The 17421-nt window shown below is 45.9% G+C and overlaps 1 protein-coding gene across 1 annotated transcript in view; it reads left to right on the plus strand.

Annotated features, from left to right (window-relative positions):
- LOC126278586 (protein piccolo-like) overlaps positions 1-17421 on the plus strand; it is a 122041-nt gene that overhangs the window by 48280 nt on the left and 56340 nt on the right. Inside the window, exons 4-5 of the mRNA XM_049978798.1 lie at positions 5210-5276; positions 7449-7632. Coding sequence (XP_049834755.1) covers positions 5210-5276; positions 7449-7632 — 251 coding nt within the window. The remainder of the gene's footprint in view (positions 1-5209; positions 5277-7448; positions 7633-17421) is intronic.

The following is a 17421-nucleotide window of genomic DNA, read 5'->3' on the forward strand; positions in this document are numbered from 1 at the left end:
AAGACTTTCAGGTGAAGGCAAACTAAAAGAACGAGGTGGAGGCTAGACTTTTTACACGAAAGGGAATGATGAAAATGAGCCTTGTCTGTATTTGTCAGGATGAACTTTTCGATGATAGATGAAATACCCTGTGGAATAAATGACCCTCCATCTCACTCGTGAACAACCAAAAAGTTACTACAATTAGTGCATATGCACCAACCCTAGACTCAGGATGATAAAAATGTAAGTTCTACAACCAACTACACGGACTCTTATATACTATACCTTGATCATATAAAATTATTCTACTAGGCAATTTCAATGCACAAGTTCGCAGAGATGATGCCCTATGGAAAGGTATCATTAGTAAAGAGGTTCTAACAATACCACCACTTGCAAAGTAGGTTAGAAATCAGATTAATAATGTTGCTCCCGCAGCATATGTTTGCTTTATCGGGCAACAACAAAGTTATTGACTGTGGATGGTATTGTCAAAATGGAAATAATGAAGTCACTATAAAGTCATTAATTATGGCACTTGTCTTGAATGGATTCCCACGTAGATTTCGTCGAAGTTATGGCTCATTTTGTTCATTCTAGGGTGATTCCACTTTGACTGCAAGAAGATTCAGATCTGTATTTGAAGACATAACAAATGCGTTTTTCAGGAAATTCTTAATGATCAATCAATCCCGGATCAGAACAATGGTATGGTAGAAAAAATTTGACCTGGTGTTCACGATCCACATGTTTATTAGACTTCTTTTAACTTCACATATACTTGTCACATTAAGAAAAGTTTTGTATCAATCTTGATACCATTTCCACTTTTACCAAACAAGACTTGACTGTTCTTTTATAAAGCGAAATAACTTCTGCAAAGTGAAACAGACTGCTCTCTGCGCATTCTCGCCAAAACGGTTACAAGTAAGTCGGATTGACAATCTCACAGAAATGAATACACACAAGAACCATATCACTGTAATATATCGATACATCGGATTATCTATACATTAATAAAACCAAATGTGAATATTGTCACAAAATCTGTTACTTCGCAGAATAGTAGTACGATATTACTGGTATCGAGGACTGGGGTTGGAGTGCCGTAATGGTCACGTTAATAAAGAACCATTACAAGGTCATTGGCATCTCCAATGGAACTCTTCTGCCAGGGGCTGGGGTTTTTTTTGTTGTGCTCATCACACCATCATTCGTAAAAGTGGTCTGTGTACTAACTGGAAATTTGTACAGACGCTGATGACTACGCAGTTGAGGGTCCCACAAACCGATCATGATCATGGATGGCAAAATCTTCACGATGAAGATGGCTCGGTCCAGCCATAAGTCGGGACTGACGGACTCAAAGCAAGGACTAAAACATCTAACACAGGCGTTTCACAATTAATGGACTACAGCCGCCTATTATCATACACTTGGATTTCGACGCGCCATCCAGAAGAAGCGGCGCGAAATGGCAACAAGTATTGGTGTCCCTCCAATAATCCACGGCTGCCTGCAAAGGGAGTCGCACAGCGACTTGCTTCAGGGTTTGCAGTGGGAAATGCTTCAACATCCGCCGTTCAATTACCAAATTGAAAAAAAAAGTTAAGCGGACAACGCTACAGAAACTATGATGAACTTAAACAAGCCGTTAATCAGGCTGGCAACTGAATATGTAGAAGACATAGCAAAGCTGGTAAAACCGCACAAGTGCCTAATTGTGAAAGCTAACTGCGTAGAAAATTAGCTAGAGTATCAAACTGTACGTCAAATAGTTTAATTACATCAAATAAAACTTCTAAACGAAAAAGTTCTTTGCTTTGCGGGTGGCCCTCGTAAGTACACATACATTGTATCACTGAAGTATTGAGTTTAATAGCGGCTGTCAAGAGTTGGCTGCGCCAGTTGGAATATCGTTTCCTCCGACACGTCGCGCCTCTGAACTGGCCGCTGTAGAGGTAGCAGCTCGTCCGCTGTGCGTGGGCGGCTCCCCAGACCCGCTGCGCCACCCTGAGTGGCGGGTGCACGCGCCTCCGAATGTGACGTCTCCTAGTCGTCAACGGTAGCGAAGGTCTGATCGGGGTTGCCTTTTTCGATCAAAATGTGATTTTTCTTACAGAAAATATAGATACATGAAGTTCATTACGACACAGTACTGTTACTTTTCCCCAACACATCTGCTGGTGAAACCTTGAGCTTCCTGATTCATTCACAAATGCTTGAAGGAAAGGAAAATGTGGCAGTCAGGAAACTTGAAAGTAAAAAAATGTAGATGACATATTATCACCAGTGATTATATTTTTTGATACGGAACATACTGCAATTCAGTCAGCACAAAATGGCTCTCACATCCACATAATTACTTCTTAATTCGGCAGAGGGGAAAGAACGGAGAAATATATTTGCATTAGTTTAGTATCGAGCTAATGAAGCAGTGGACTGAGATGATTTTCCTATGCAGTGGCATGCAATATCTTACTTACCTATACTCACTCACACACGGCGAAATAAAGTTACGATACAGCCGGGCATGGCAGCTTGTCAAGGTACACTATACAGGGCACTGCCTGCACAGAAAAGTACCTGCGTCACTTCCAGGTCGGTGACCAGTTAGTGTTGAGTGAGGTTAAAGCCCACAGTGCTCTGCATTTTTGGACCACCTGCCACATCAATTTGTCGTGGTGCCGTGCGGGGTAGCCGTGCGGTCTCGTGCACCTTGCCGCGGTTGGCGCGGCTGTCTCCAATTGGAGGTTTGAGTACACCCATGGGCGTGTGTGTGAGGGCGTGTGTGTTGTCCTTGGCGTAAGTTAAAGTAGTGTGTAAGCCTAGGGACTGATGCCCTCAGAAGTTTGGTCCCATAGAACTTACCACAAATTTCCAAAATTAATCGCTGTGCTGGTCTTACGAAGCGAGTGGAATGCAACAGCAAGACTTTCTCTGTTTTCGACCAGCAATAACTAGCCTTGCATTTACTTGTAGAATGTTGCTATTATGGTTGAAAACGACCGTAAACATATTTAATGAAACGGATGAGGCATGTCCAGCGTTGTCAGTGCGCAAGGATAGAGCTCAGACTTTAAAGGCAGATATGCAACAGTTGATCTGCAATGTTAAAGTTCAGCTACAAATGATCGTCAGTTCGGAAAGGTCAACACTATTTTCAACCAACTAATCAGTGTAAACTCGCTGTAGTTGGAAGGCAAAAATAGTTGCACGAATTAGGATAAACAATGCCTAAACCTCGAATTAATCTAAATCTACATAGATACTCTGCAGATCACATTTAAGTGCCTGGCTATCCTTGAGAAGTGCAGCAATATACTTCGAAATAAGTAATATTACATATTAAATTAATTTAATACAAAAATAAGCAGAAATATTCATCGGAAAAAACTACGTTGAACTGTTAACTCAGAGTACCTCCTTGCATCCGGGCATGAATTTATCGTTAAATTCATCTAACAAATCTTCAGTAATGTCTCCATAACGTTTTAAAGCAACGACGCTAAAAGCAGTTTCAAACGATAGACCAGAGATGATACTTTGTTACAGACCTGTAACAATTGATAGAAGCAAAACTGTCAGCTAATTAATGAGTAATAACTTGTTACAGTTTGCAAATTGTAATAATTAAAGCTACTGGCAAAATTATAACTTCTTAGGTTATTTATATCACCTTTTTAGACAAAGTAGAGGATTCTGTTAAGCTTTGGTTGTGAGTTCGCAGTTTTTGGTATTGTTTGCTGTGTTACTGTTTCTCAGTTGCTTTTGGATGCGGTTTCTCCTTTTCTCCACTCTTTCCTGTTTTAGAGGAAACTGTTAAATAGCGGGCGGTTTTCCACGCCTTGAGTTCACTGGAGCAGGAGTGGGTCAGTTGTGGTGTAAGACTACCTCCACGAATCGCGTTCAGTGCTCTGGGGAACATATTTTTCTCCTGTTTTTATTGTTGGCAGCCAGACGTCCATTACATTTCTAGGAATTCCACTTTTACTGTCTTCAGAGCAAACTAGCAGACATAGCTCTGTAGCCGCCTTAGCCCTCCTTCCAGCTGGCAGGGGCTGCATGTGGGGTGGCGCTTTCCTCGCCACTAGATGAGCCCTGGAAGACCCTTGGTGTGCACTGACCTACGTGCCAGTGCGATCCATTCGCTTCTGCATAAATTCGTCAGCTTTGGAATCAGTTTTGCCTTAAAGTGCCTCGGTCTTGCTGCCCCAACCTACTTCGTTGACGTCACTAATTCTGGTAGACTTCCCCTGTATCGAGAGACTCAGGACAATCAGATAGGTATATCATTAGTCATTAAAAATAGAGTACACGATGGCAATATGGTACTCCTCTGCAATCAAGACTTCATTAAATCGTGACATAAGAAATGGTCATGCTATAAATGGGAGCCACTGCTAGTCAGATTTAATATTCGTACATTACCACTTTCAAGCAATATTTTTGTGTTGTAAATCTTCTTGCAAATCCTACGTAAGTGTTCAAATGTCTAACAGCTGAATTACGTGAGTGTTCCACAGCTCCTAGTTACCATCTCTGGTCATGAGATACTTTCTTTCAACAACAGTTATTGTATAAACTGAATATAAATGTTCTGCTGTCAGATCTCTAGCGATGACACGACTTGACGGTGCTGCCCTCAGTAGCCTTGGCTGAAACTGGGTTGGCCTGACATGTAAGTGGTCACACTGTAGAGGTTGCAAGCACATCCACCAGCTCGCAGCATGTCATTGCTTGCTGAAGTAGTGTCGTATGAAGGAGACTTCAGTTAATTTCAACATCACTGCTTTAATACTACTACTTCAATTACACAACCCGACCTATATCGCAATATAAAAAGTTGTAATTTGTTCAGACTCTTAACAAAATGTAATGGAGGATTAACGTTACATAAATTACATTTGTCCATGCTCTGTGATTGTAAGAGGTCTGACTTACATTCACAAACCACTATAAACTTAACCGACGAGTTTCGTCAGGGAGCTGCCACCACGAGGTGCATAAGTTAGTTGCCAGATGGCAACACGTCATTAGTGAACGACGTGAAATATAACGGAAGCCGAAAGTGTAGTTTCACAGGTTAACTCTACTAACAAAACTGCTACAGGAGTGTTCCCTGGATGGTCGCACCGCTACCCATACTCCACCCTGCGCCATCAACTCGCTACCCACGGTCTGGACTTGGTGAGTCTCTCTAACAATTGTTTTCTCTTTGCCCCAGGAAAGCGGCGCAGAGCTGGAGGGGCTGCCTGCCTCAGCTGCTGAGTCTATCACGCTGGAGAAGGCTGGTAAGTGTCTTAAGCCCGCGTCTTGTACACGATCGACTGTCTTGTCTCACGGGACTGCTAGAGGCAGTGCCTCTGGCATTTATTTCAGCACCGAGACTGGTTTGTTTAGCTGTGATTTTGCTTACCGTTGACTTCCAAAATTGGGTGTCACGTGAGAGCTGTCTGCTCTGCAGAACGGCGAAAGTGAGGTTATGAGGAACAATTTTTTTTAGGAAAAAGACTAAATATAGTAACAATACAGGAATAAGCTATGTTAATATTCAGTTAATGACAAAAGCAAAACTCATGGTGGACGTTCTTGTCAAAGGTGGTCTAGTAGGTTCATTACGGTCCTGAGAACTAGAACAACAGAAGTCATAGAAACTTACCAGATCAGACATTCGATAGAAAAAAATGTGTACTTGCAAACACAGATTTCTAGAACACAGGAAACAGTGCCTTTTCGGTTTACTTTTGTGTTCTGTTTGCTTGCTTATAGTAGGTGCCAAGCAACCTAGAAAGTAATATTACTTGTCAAATAATTCTGATTTTTGCACTGTTGAAAAGATTTTAATGAGATGTTTATCTTTGTGTCCTTATTTATGTAAAATGTAGGCTTTTCTTCTGTAACTATTGTAGAACACTAGTAGAAAAAATGTCACGACCCGAAAAAGGAATAAAACATCACTTACCAAGAAGGTAGGAAAGAACAAAATTTGTTTCTACAACAGGGGTGAACTCGGCCTCAACAGGTTGACTTCAAGGGTCAGGAGAAGTTGCCATAACCGCTTGTTTCCGCTCGAGAGGAGTATGCAGCATACCTGGAAATCCAGAACTCCGTACGAGGCACAGTGTATCCTCTACATTTCATACACATTGTCGCGGTTGGTAGGTTTAGATGCATGCAAGACAAAGGCTTATGCGCTTTGACTAGTCTACTTGCACGAGAAACCTGCTCGTGTAAAACGGGCCGCTGACAAGGTTGATTTCTACGGCAGACATGCGAGAATATTTAGATAAAGCAATCGCTCTGTTGCATAATTCTGAAAGGGCTTTTTTAACCTCCGATCGGTTGTGAAATTATGTTAACAGTGAAAATCGGGTGGAGCGTAGTATAGAAGCAGAGCTCACTAGTACACCTATCTATTGCATCATGTCACAAATTCTGTTTGAGTGAACAGTGAACACAAGAGTATGCCTAGAAAGTGTTTCCCGTCGAGCATGAAAACCTGCTCAGTGTTTGGCCTCATTTCCTGGAGCGAACAGTGTCGCCCAGCTTCTTCCTAATTGTCGGCCTCGTACTGCAAATGCAACAAAGATGAACTGTTGGTTGTGGTTGCAACACTTTGGTACACACAGTGAACGGCAGATTAGAGCAGGAAATTGGCAGACATTAGGTGGGTGACTCCTCTGACAAGGGTATTGGAAAGTTGGAACGGTGCTACAACAAATACGTCACTTAGTGCTCTTCAGTCCTTTGCCACCTGACAGAATTCCAATGCTATCAGCAAGACTCATTTTTCCTCTTCTGAGCTTAAATTTCATTTGAAAACTTCTTTGGCTTCGTTTACTGCTTTCACATGGTAAAACCTGAACATGATTGGGGTATGCTACAACCCTTTCTGACAGCTTTATGTTCTTAGATTCATATAACTAAGGTCTGGTTTTTCTACAAGTTGTGCAGAACTTTTCCTTTCTTGCCTTTTACTCCTGCCACCTACAGTATTCAAATAGCGTATTCCAGTGACATTGTTGAGAGATTTCCCTTATGGCAAACGTAGATGTCTTTAACCTATTTCCTAAACAGCTGAAGCCTCCCTACTGCCTCATGTGGCCAGATCGACCTTACCTGAGGTAGATTTCTTTCCCCGTCCTTCTGTAAATTCTTCCGTGTTTATTTTGCAAAGTGGAGCATTAACTCAATTGATGACTGGGTAGCATTCACCCCTGTCAGCACATACGTTCGTTAAGTGTTACCCAGTTGGACTCATTAAGGGAGAGGCACTTAACCGTTATCAGCCTTCATTGTGTTACTCTTAGGCTTCCCAGGATCTGCTTTTCGCCTACTTCCTCTGGCCACTACTCCTGCATTTGCAATTTGACGGATGAAGGGACTGATGACCTTGCGATTTAGTCCCTTCCACTGAAACAAACAAACCAACCAACCTTACCCACCTGGGAACCTTGTTCCAGGCACCAGTGGGCTGGAGCGAGGGATCTCGCCGGATGAAGCCTCTCCAGAAGAGCAGGAGGAGCCCCCACGAAAGAAGTTTGCGTCGCTGGCGCGCTTCCTGCAGCAGGGAGACGGCGCGAGCGCCTCCAGCCAGCAGCAGGAGGGGGAGGGGGGACCTCCACTGCCGGATGGCTCCAGGAAGAGGTAACAGCAAGGCACCGTCTGCGTTCCGAACTGCAACTGTATGGGCGCTGTAGCCATAGATCGTAGCTTAATTACCCGTGCCACACGTAGGCTGTACTTCAATTATTGATTAGTGAACTTTATTTACGAAAGTTCTCACGGAGAACATTACTAATACTTCAAAGAATACAAAAACGAACAATGCTGGTAAAATTTCTTGCAAGAAATATTGGTCCTTTCAACATTAGCAATAATACTATTCAGGTTTTTAGACCTCTGAATCACTGGCGCGTAGCTAATGTGCCAACTTGTCACACAATGGACAAAAGGATCTGCTCGGCGTCGTTGTGGGTTCCTTGATCGTCACTCTTGAGATTGTTTTCGGAGTTTCCCAGGTGCACAATGTTAGAAAAGTGTGTACGTAGGTGACTTACCAACTTGCTCCATCCACTTCTTCGTTCCTCCTAGATTTCGGATGACCTGATAGTCCTCTTCAATTCGCAACCAAAACGGATTTCTTTTGCTGCTTTCCGGAATTGGCTTCACTCCTTATTCATTCAGTGTTCTTTACGACAGTGGCAAGTCAGTAGTGTTAAGAGGTGTTAAATATCACGCAACCAATATGCCAAAAAGACGCAAAATATATGGATTTAGGTAAATAGTTCCGTTGAGAAGTTGGCTTATGGCTAAAAAATTGATTCATCTACGTTAAAGTCCTTTGCAAGGTCTGAAAGCAATCTAAATATCTGAACTCTAATGAAGTCTGGTACACCCTTGGCACGAGAAATTATTGCAAAGTGTCATTAATTTGTTTGACCCTTCCTGAAGATAAGAGCAATGGTGGATACTAGAAACACGTGCAGCGCACTGTATGTTGGCGACTGCTGACGTTCCTTATTACCTTACTGACACTCATTATCCAGGTTTTTCTCTTTCGTCCTCGAAACTGCGTAGCCTGTATTTGCAGGTAAGACACTGATCTGTTAGCTTTATTGACCCTGCTCTCGTCGATGGTGTAAAATACATTTGTTGTAAACATACCAGGATCTACCCCGGCCCCCTCCCCCAGGGTGCTCGCAACACTGGCGGGCTCTTGTTTGGCTACCATGGGCCCCAGCCTTCGCAGAATTTTCTCCCTTCCGTGCTACGTGTCCATTTCCTTCCTCTCCCTTGGAACATGTCTGGGGTGTTAATAGGAATGTTCAGTATTGTTTCTGACATAAGTATCACCTTCGTTTTTGATCCCTTTGTTTCCCTTCTCTCGTTTCTCCGCTTCGGCGTTTCAGGATCCTGTTTCCTCTTCCTCCTCCCTGTGCGCTCCTGAAGGCCAGCCCAAGCATCTGACACTTAACAGGGACTGGGTAACGCAAATTCCCAGCCTCGGGTCGACAAGTATGGTTCGCATGTACCCTTGGTACAGGCCAGGCCCGGGGTGGGGGGGGGGGGGGCGGCGGTGATTGCATGGGCTGCAGCCTTCCCAAAGCGCCGATTGATCCACTTCTGGGGTGTTTGGGGGGTGTTTCCAATCACCTGAGGTGGGTTTGCCTCCATGTGAATGGGGCCACCAGTACAAGGAGATGCTGGCAGTCCTGTGGCATTTTCTCATAATGAGCTAACCATATTCCTACTCAACTTCTACAAAACGTAAATGCAAGGAGGCTAATGATCCAAAGACCATATCCACTGCACCATGGTTCCTCTTGATCTCTCGTACTGAAGATGGTCGATCCTTCGCCATGGTAAATCGATTCATTATTCAAAAAGGTATAAATCCAATAGTTGGCCCTGTGAAATCCTGCTCTCGTTTACAGAATGCTTTTGGAGACCACTTCTGATTCTCAAGCACAACTTCTTGCTGCCTCACTTCTCCACAATTACCCTTTTCATGTCCAGGCCCATCGAACTTTGAATTCTTCCTGCAATGTAATTTGCTAGGCTGCTTGATAGTCTAATAGAGGCCAAAATACAATTTTATCTCTCAGATAAGGGAGTCATTGACATTCATTATGTAATGAAACAGGTAGATTCCTCTTCAGTGCCTGCCTGCACTCTTTCACCTTCGGTACAGTGGTTTTTCCGTCCACGATAAAAGCGGACTATGACATTACCACTATCCAGCCACAGATTCTGAACGGAATGCGCTGCTACCAGTGTCATCGTTTTAACCACACTAGGAAGTCTTGTCAACAACCAGCCAAATGCCACCTGTGGTAGGAATGTGCACAAGGGCGATTGTCGACATCCTTCTCTCGACTGTATAAACTGCAGTGGCGGCCATGCCGCCGCCTCTCGGGAGTGTCCAGTGTATCTTGATGAGTAGGCTGTAAAATAGATCTGGGTAAAGGAAAAGCTGCCTTATCCAGTTGCTTAAAAGCTACTGGCTGGTCGCAAACTCTGTGTTCTCCTGTCTGGCACTCCATGGAGGACATGGCCATGCAGACGTGTGACCTCCACTTCAGCTCTGAGCTAGTGAAATCTCCCAGTGTCATTGTAGCGTCGCCACCCCCATCCATCCAGCTGTGCAAAAAGCTGTAAAACTCTTGCATCAAGGGGCGAAACCACCAGCTACACAACAGGTAGGCTGGAAAGGCCAGAACGAGTACTTACTTAGACTTCATCCATCCCTCCAGCCAAACACTAGTCCGCATCTAACCAGAAAGTCTCGAAGTAGTCCTCTAAAGTTTTCTCCTTTGACACCTCGAAGATCACCTTCGATAGTGTTGGCACATGATACCTTAGTGCGGCCAACCTCTGTGTTGCTGGAATGCACCAACAACAATGTCTGCGTTGGCCTTCACAAACCGACTGCACAAGCAAGCTGACCCTATGGAGCAGGATCCCCTGCTTCTGTGCCCTGTAGTAGCCTCTTCCCCAGCTGTCGCTTGGCAGCTGCGAGGGTGACACCCCCACATCTCATCATGTCTCTCCTCCAATGGAACATCCGCAGCCTTTGGTCCCACAAAGATGATTTACAGATGCTTTTAGCGTTGCAGCATCCCCTTCTACTCTGCCTTCAGGAAACGAAATTGCGCCCTCAAGACTGCTTTGAGCTTTCACATCTTACCGATTCGTTCTGACCATTCCCCTTCACATGGGCGTCATGCTGCTCACAGAGGATGACATTGTCAACTTAGTTTGCTGACTACCAGTCTTAAAGCTGTGGCAGTTCCTTTCCCTTCCCCACCCGACGTTTTCTCTATGTACGATAGATGTCCCATCATTTGGTGTCACCAGGGGAGACTTCCTTCAGATTATTGCGCAGACACCTCCTTCATTTTTGCTACTTAATGACTTGAATGCACGTCTTCCACTTTGGGGTTCTCCCAGGATCTGTTAGAGATGCCCTCTTGGCTGACCTACTTAACCCCTTCTGCCTTAACAATGGAACACCAAAATTCCTTTGACTTCTCGCCTATTCGCATTGGACCTATCCTTCTGCACTGCCCAGCTTGCTCATCTCGAGTAGTCGGTTCTTTCTGGAGCGACTATTTCCCTTGTGCTCTCCGCCTGACTCCTACCCCATCCACTTGCACGCCTAAATGGCAGCTTCCTAGGGCTAACTGGCAGCCTTGCTCCTTCATGACGACCCTCGATGAAAGATTTCCCTTGTTGAGATGACCATGTGGAATATCTCACAAACGGCATCCTACTGCTGCAGAACATTCCATATCCCACACTTCCTCTCTACCACGTCATGCCCCTGTCCCTTAGTGGACTGAGGCATGCCGCGAGGCACTTCGCACACGGAGACGTGCTCTCAACGTTTTTAACTGCCACCCTATGCTGGCAAACTGCGTTCATTATAAACAGATGCGTGCAAAGTGTTGTCGCATTCTTTAGTATAGCAAAAAGGCTAGATGGATTTCATTCACTAGTTCTTTTAACAGTTCCACTCCTTCCACTGTCGTGTGGGCCAACTCCGACGCCTCTCTGAATCGAAGATCGATTCCTCCATTTTGCAAAGTGATTGAATGTGTGATTCATGCATGGCTGGTGTGGTGGCTCCTTTACTCACAAATGCAGTGTGGATTTAGAGTGCGGTGTTCTGCAGTTGACCATTTCGTTACTTTGTCCACCCATGTCATGAATGGTTGTCTGTGGATATCCCAGACTGGCATTTTGTTTAGATTTGGAGAAGGCTTAAGACACCTGCTGGAGAACTGGTATCACCTGTGCTCTTTACATGTGGGGCTTCCATGGACGCCTGCCGTATTTTCTTCAGGCATTTTTACAAGACAGAGGTTTCAAGGTGAGTGTGGGTTTTGGTTTGTCATAAATTATCAAGAAAATGGCATGAATCAGGGTTCCATCCTGAGCGTCACCATTAACCCTATAATGGCCTCTCCTGTGGGCATCTCTGGCTCTTTTTGTAGACGATTTTGCCATCTACTGCTGTTCTACACGGACCTGTCTTACTGAGGGCCTTTTTAGCGCTGTCTTGATCGTATTTTCACACGGAGCATCGACAATGCCTTTGACATTCCCCTGACAAAACCGTCTGTTCCCCCTGCAGGTCCATGTGTGAGAATAGGCCTGAGGTATTCCTGCCTGTCGTAAGAGGCCACTGAAGAGTTTCACACGTTTTGGCCTGTCTGATGGTCCCCTGTAAGGTTTGACCACAATTTTTAAAACAAAATTCCCGAAAAGCGAGCCTATTGGGATGGGCGCCTTCTGCAGTACATCATGTACATCAAACTCTGAGACCAATTGCATTCATCGTCGACAAAGATATGCAGTTCTGCTCATTCCCCAACTGATGAGCGAGGTCATCCTCATAGGTGCATATTTTTCCATCAACTGTGAAGTATAGATTTCTGTGCTGAAGATAACGGACTTGATTGGTTGCACTTGATACGCAGCATGGTAGCCAATCTGTCGTGGTGGGGCTGCTGTGTACCCTGTAGCTCCCTTACCACATGGGGATCGCTCTGTTGATGCCTGCGCCGTTAACTCCCCACCTATGCCATGGGGTAGATGCCCATCCCCCTGGGGCATTGGGACTCCTGGCAATGGCCATCTTACCAGGTAGCCTTTGCTCTGGCTGGGTGGCGCCCGTGGTGAGGGCACCTGGTCAGTGGGTGGCATTGGGATGGATGACATGTGGTAAAACGTAGTACATCTCCTGCTGGTGGTCAAACAGAAGTCGCTAATATTTGCGGGCTCAATTCAGTGCACAGAAGTAAGACCCCAAATCGTTCCCCTCCCTGTCCACACCTTCGGAAGAATGTCAGGCTAAGGATGGCAGTGGCTCTTATTCGCCACAGTACCTTGTATGTTAGAGAGCTGGTGGGAATCTTTGTTTTTTTTGTGGAGCATTTAGCGGACAAATTTGGGAGGTGGAGGGCTTGCCCAAATTAGATCTAGGTCAGTCTTAATCAAAACAGGATTCTCTTCGTAGTCATGTGTGTTACTTGCTTCTGACAAGCTGGGGATGTTGGTATAACCACGCACCATAAGAGCTCAAATATGGTCCAGGGCAACACATTTCATACGTACCTTCTTTTATAGTCAGACGATGAGCTGCACGCCTATTTAGAATGGCGAGGTGTACATCTAGTTGTTGCGTGTCCACTGGGGTCAGATGGATAATCAGGTTTCCACCGTTGCTTTCATCTTGGCCTTAGAGGGTGACACATTGCCCGAGTAGGTCAAGGTGATGGTCTACTGCTATGATGTAAAACCATATATTCCTGTCCAAATGCGATGTGTAAAGTGCTGGAAGTTAGATAATACATCTTCCCCGTGTACTTCTAGCGTCACAAGTCGAGAATGTGGACATCCATCACATCCCATTAATCCACGTCCCCCCACCTCCCATCAGTGTCAACTGTGGAGAGAATCATTCACTTTGCTTACCAGACTTCTGGATTTTATAGGAGAGGAAAATCATGGAGTTAAAGACCCTGGACCAACTGATCTACACTGAGGCTAAAAGGATATTTGAACGCTTACATCCTGTATGCAAGACATGGTCTCCCGCCGCCGCTACAACATGTCTACCCCAATCAGCTCTGCCAACCCGTCACCTCTGAACCAGAAGACTACACTAGCCTCTTTGATGGTGGGGGCAATTCCGTCCCTGTTGCTCCTGTACCACCTAGCTTGGGAGCAACACCCCCAAAATCAGGGACGTCCATCTCCACTCCCAAGCCGGAGAAGCACAAGTCCTCTTCGGCTTCTCTCGCAGTAGGGGTCCCTTGGATCACTCCCTTCCCAGGTTTTTTGCTACTGGGAAAGTTGACACCCACCAGCTTAAAAGCAGCTGGTCATCCTCAGTCCTGGAGACTGAAGCAGTGAAGTCATCCCAGCCAGGAAAACCCAAGGAACAACGAGAGAAATCCAAAAAGGACCCCAAGACCATGGGACTTGCGGTGGCACCCACACCACTGCTATCTACAAGCTCTGCATCTGTGGATGAGGTGGATATTGTGACATCCACAGAGGGCCTAGATCTCGCCAGACCTGAAGACATAACGGATACACACTTCTGTGGCAATGACTCTGTGGCAGCAAGTGACCCTGAGATGTAAACTGCCTCATTGAATGTTCTGTGCCTTCAGTCTCACGTCATCCTCCAGTGGAATTACGATTTTTCCAATCCGCCTGGCTGAGCTACAGCAACTGTTAAGCTTTACACCTGCTATCTGCATTGCCCTCAATGAAACCTGGTTCCCAGCAATGCAGACCCCTGCTGTCCACGAATATAACAGATATTACAGTAACTGTGGAGACTAGAATAGTGTCAGTTGGAGTTTGCGTGCACATCTAAACTCAGTATGTAGCGACACTGTCCCTCAATGCCCCTCTTGAAGTTGTGGCTATCAGAATATGGACGACGCAGGCACTGCCTGCTATGTAAATCTTCTTCCAGATGGTGCAGTACCCCTGAATGTGTTAGCTACGCTGATTAATGGCTTCCCTTAACCTTCGCTACTTTTGGCTGGTTTTAACTCCCCTAAACCCTCGTGGGGTGGCACTGTGCTTACTGGCCAAGGCAGAGATGTCGAAATTATGTCTCAGTTCGAAATCTGCCTCTTAAATACAGGTGCCCCACACATTTCAGTGTGGCTCATTGTACTCACTCGGCTATAGATTTATCAATTTGCAGTCCAGGGCTTCTCCCATCTATCCACTGGGGAGCACTTTAACCTCTGCTCTCACTGTTGAATTTCCCCCACACGGGAACATCACTGTGGTGGTTGAGCAGGTCACAACCCTCGCTCTTTAGGATGCCTTGAGCGAAAGACAGTCCCTTTGTGGTGGTCGGAAGTCGCTGAAGCAATTAAGGAGAGACGACGAGCTGTAAAGCGGCTTCAGCGGCTCCCTTCCCTGGGCACCTCTAAGCCTTTAAATGGCTCTGTGTTCGTGTTTGCAAACTTGTCAGACAATGGAAGCAGGGATTTTGGGAGGAGCTGTCGCGATGATTGGGTGCCAAACGTCAGCTTCCCAGGTCTGGGCAAAGATCAAACGCCTTTTCGGGTACCAGACTCACAGGTGTCTTTGCGGTTACCCCCAATGGCGCGATATGTACCGATGCAAGTGATGGCTGAGCACTATGCTAGAGCCTCTGTGTTGAAGAATTACCCCCAGCCTTTCGCACCCTCAAATTGCGATGGAAAGTCCTCTCGTTTACTACACGCCACAATGAATCCTATATCACCCCATTTACAGAGTGGGAACTCCTCAGTGCCGTTGCACAATGGTCCGACACAGCTCCTGGACCAGATCGGATCCACAGTCAGATCATTAAACAGGTCTCATCTGACAAGTGACATATACTCGCCATCTTCAACCGAATCTGGTGCGATGGCGTCTGTCCATCGCAGTGGTGGGAGAGCACCATCATTCTGGTGCTCAAACCCAGTAAAAAACCACTACATGCGGATAGCTATCGGCACATCAGCCTCACGTTGTTTGTAAGCTGTTGGAATGTACGGTATGTTGGTGTTTGGGTTGGGTCCTGGAGTCACGTGGCCTACACACACTGTTACGGTGGCTTCCGCCAGGGTCACTCTAAGACTGATAATCTTGTTCCTGTCTGCCATTCGAACAGCCTTTTGCAGATGTAAAAACCTGGTTGATATCTTCCTTGTTAAATGAAAAGCATATGTCCTGTTATGGCTATATCATACCCTTGCCACAATATGAGTGGAGTCTCTGAGAATTTCCTGTCGCTTCATAATTTACATAGCTTCCCTCCACCCCCCTATATCCAGGAGAATGGGATCCCAGAAGGCTCCCTCTTGAGTGCGTCTCTATTTTTAGTGGCCATTAATGGTCTACCAGCAGCTGTTCAATCCCGCCTAGGCTATGGGAGTGTAGTTTATGGTTCGGCGGCGCCTTCAGCTTTGCGTTTGCTAGACCTTTAGCTGTAGGACGAAGCGTCTCCTGGACCTTTCGAGTGACCCTAAGGACTCAGTTAACCCTGCGACTCTCCGTTGTCACTTTCACTCGATTCTTGAAGTGTTCTGGGGCTCTGAAGTGGTTCACACTGTCGGCTCGATGGCTCATGGTAATGTTGTCATCCCATTTGTCCACAGAGGCCATATTGAACATCATTCCTTACCTGATGGCTGCAGTGTATTCACTGCAGAGCTAGTGGCCATATCTCGTGCACTTCAGTATATCCGTTCATGTCCTGAGGAATCGTTTATTCTGTGTACTGACTCCTTGAGTAGCCTAAAAGCTATCGACCAGTGCTACCCTCTCCATCCTATGGTGGCGTCCATACAGGTGTCCATCTATGCCCTGGACCAGTCCCATCGTTCGGTGGTGTTTGTTTGGACCCCAGGACACGTCGGCATCCCAGGCAACGAACTTGCCGACAGCCTGGCCAAACAGGCTATGGAGAAAGCGCTTGTGGAGATAGGCCTCTGAACCTGGCCTCCGTTCTTACACCGCAGGATTTTTCGGCTTTGGGTGATGGAATGGCATAACAGTATACACAAACTATTTGTCATTAAGCAGACTACGAATGTGTGGAAGTTTTGCATGCAGGCCTCTCGCAGGGAATAAGTTGTCCTCTCCTGGCTCCGCTTTGGCCACACTTGGGTGACCGACAGTTGCCTCTTGCGCTGTGAAGACACGCCTGAGCGTCGGTGCGGCGCCTGGTTGACAGTGGCCCATATTCTGCTGCACCGTCCCACTTTGACTGCCCAGCGACGAAATCTTGGGGTACTGGACTCGTTGCCGCTCATTTTATCTGACATAGCCTCATCGACTGATTCCGTTTTACGTTTTATTCGTGAGGATGGGGTTTATCATTTGATCTAAATTTTAGCTCATGTCCTTGTCCCTCTGTGTCCTCCACCCTGGTGTTTCTAGGGCGGAGGTTTTACTGTCTTGCAGAGTGGCTGGCTTCTTTTTATTCTCGTGGTCGGCCAGCCACTGTAATCTACTTTCTTGTTTGACTCTTTCCTGATTCTAGCGTCTGTTTTCTTCTCCTCTTCTGTTACTTTTTGCGTTCGTTGTCTTTCCTTCGTTCTTGTGGTCTTCCCTTTCTTTTTGTGTTGTCTCGTCTGTTTTATTCACTCACTTGTGGCATTTATTAGGAACAAGGGACTGAGGACCTTGTAGCTTCGTCCCTTCCCCCCTCCTTTAAACCAACGAACAAAAAGTCTGTACGAATTTCTGGCGGCGCAAATGGTTTCTCCCACCATCTTCACATCTTCGGTCTGTTGCCCATCAGTTCGTTGAAACTACAAAATTTCTGGGGATCATGCTCGATAGGAAACTCTTGGTCCGTCCCCCCCCCCCCCCCTTCCATGTCTTACGTGGCCCCCTGCTACACAGGATTCCTCAATCTCAAGT

Source organism: Schistocerca gregaria, chromosome 6, assembly GCF_023897955.1.
Source record: "Schistocerca gregaria isolate iqSchGreg1 chromosome 6, iqSchGreg1.2, whole genome shotgun sequence".
Lineage (NCBI taxonomy): Eukaryota > Metazoa > Arthropoda > Insecta > Orthoptera > Acrididae > Schistocerca > Schistocerca gregaria.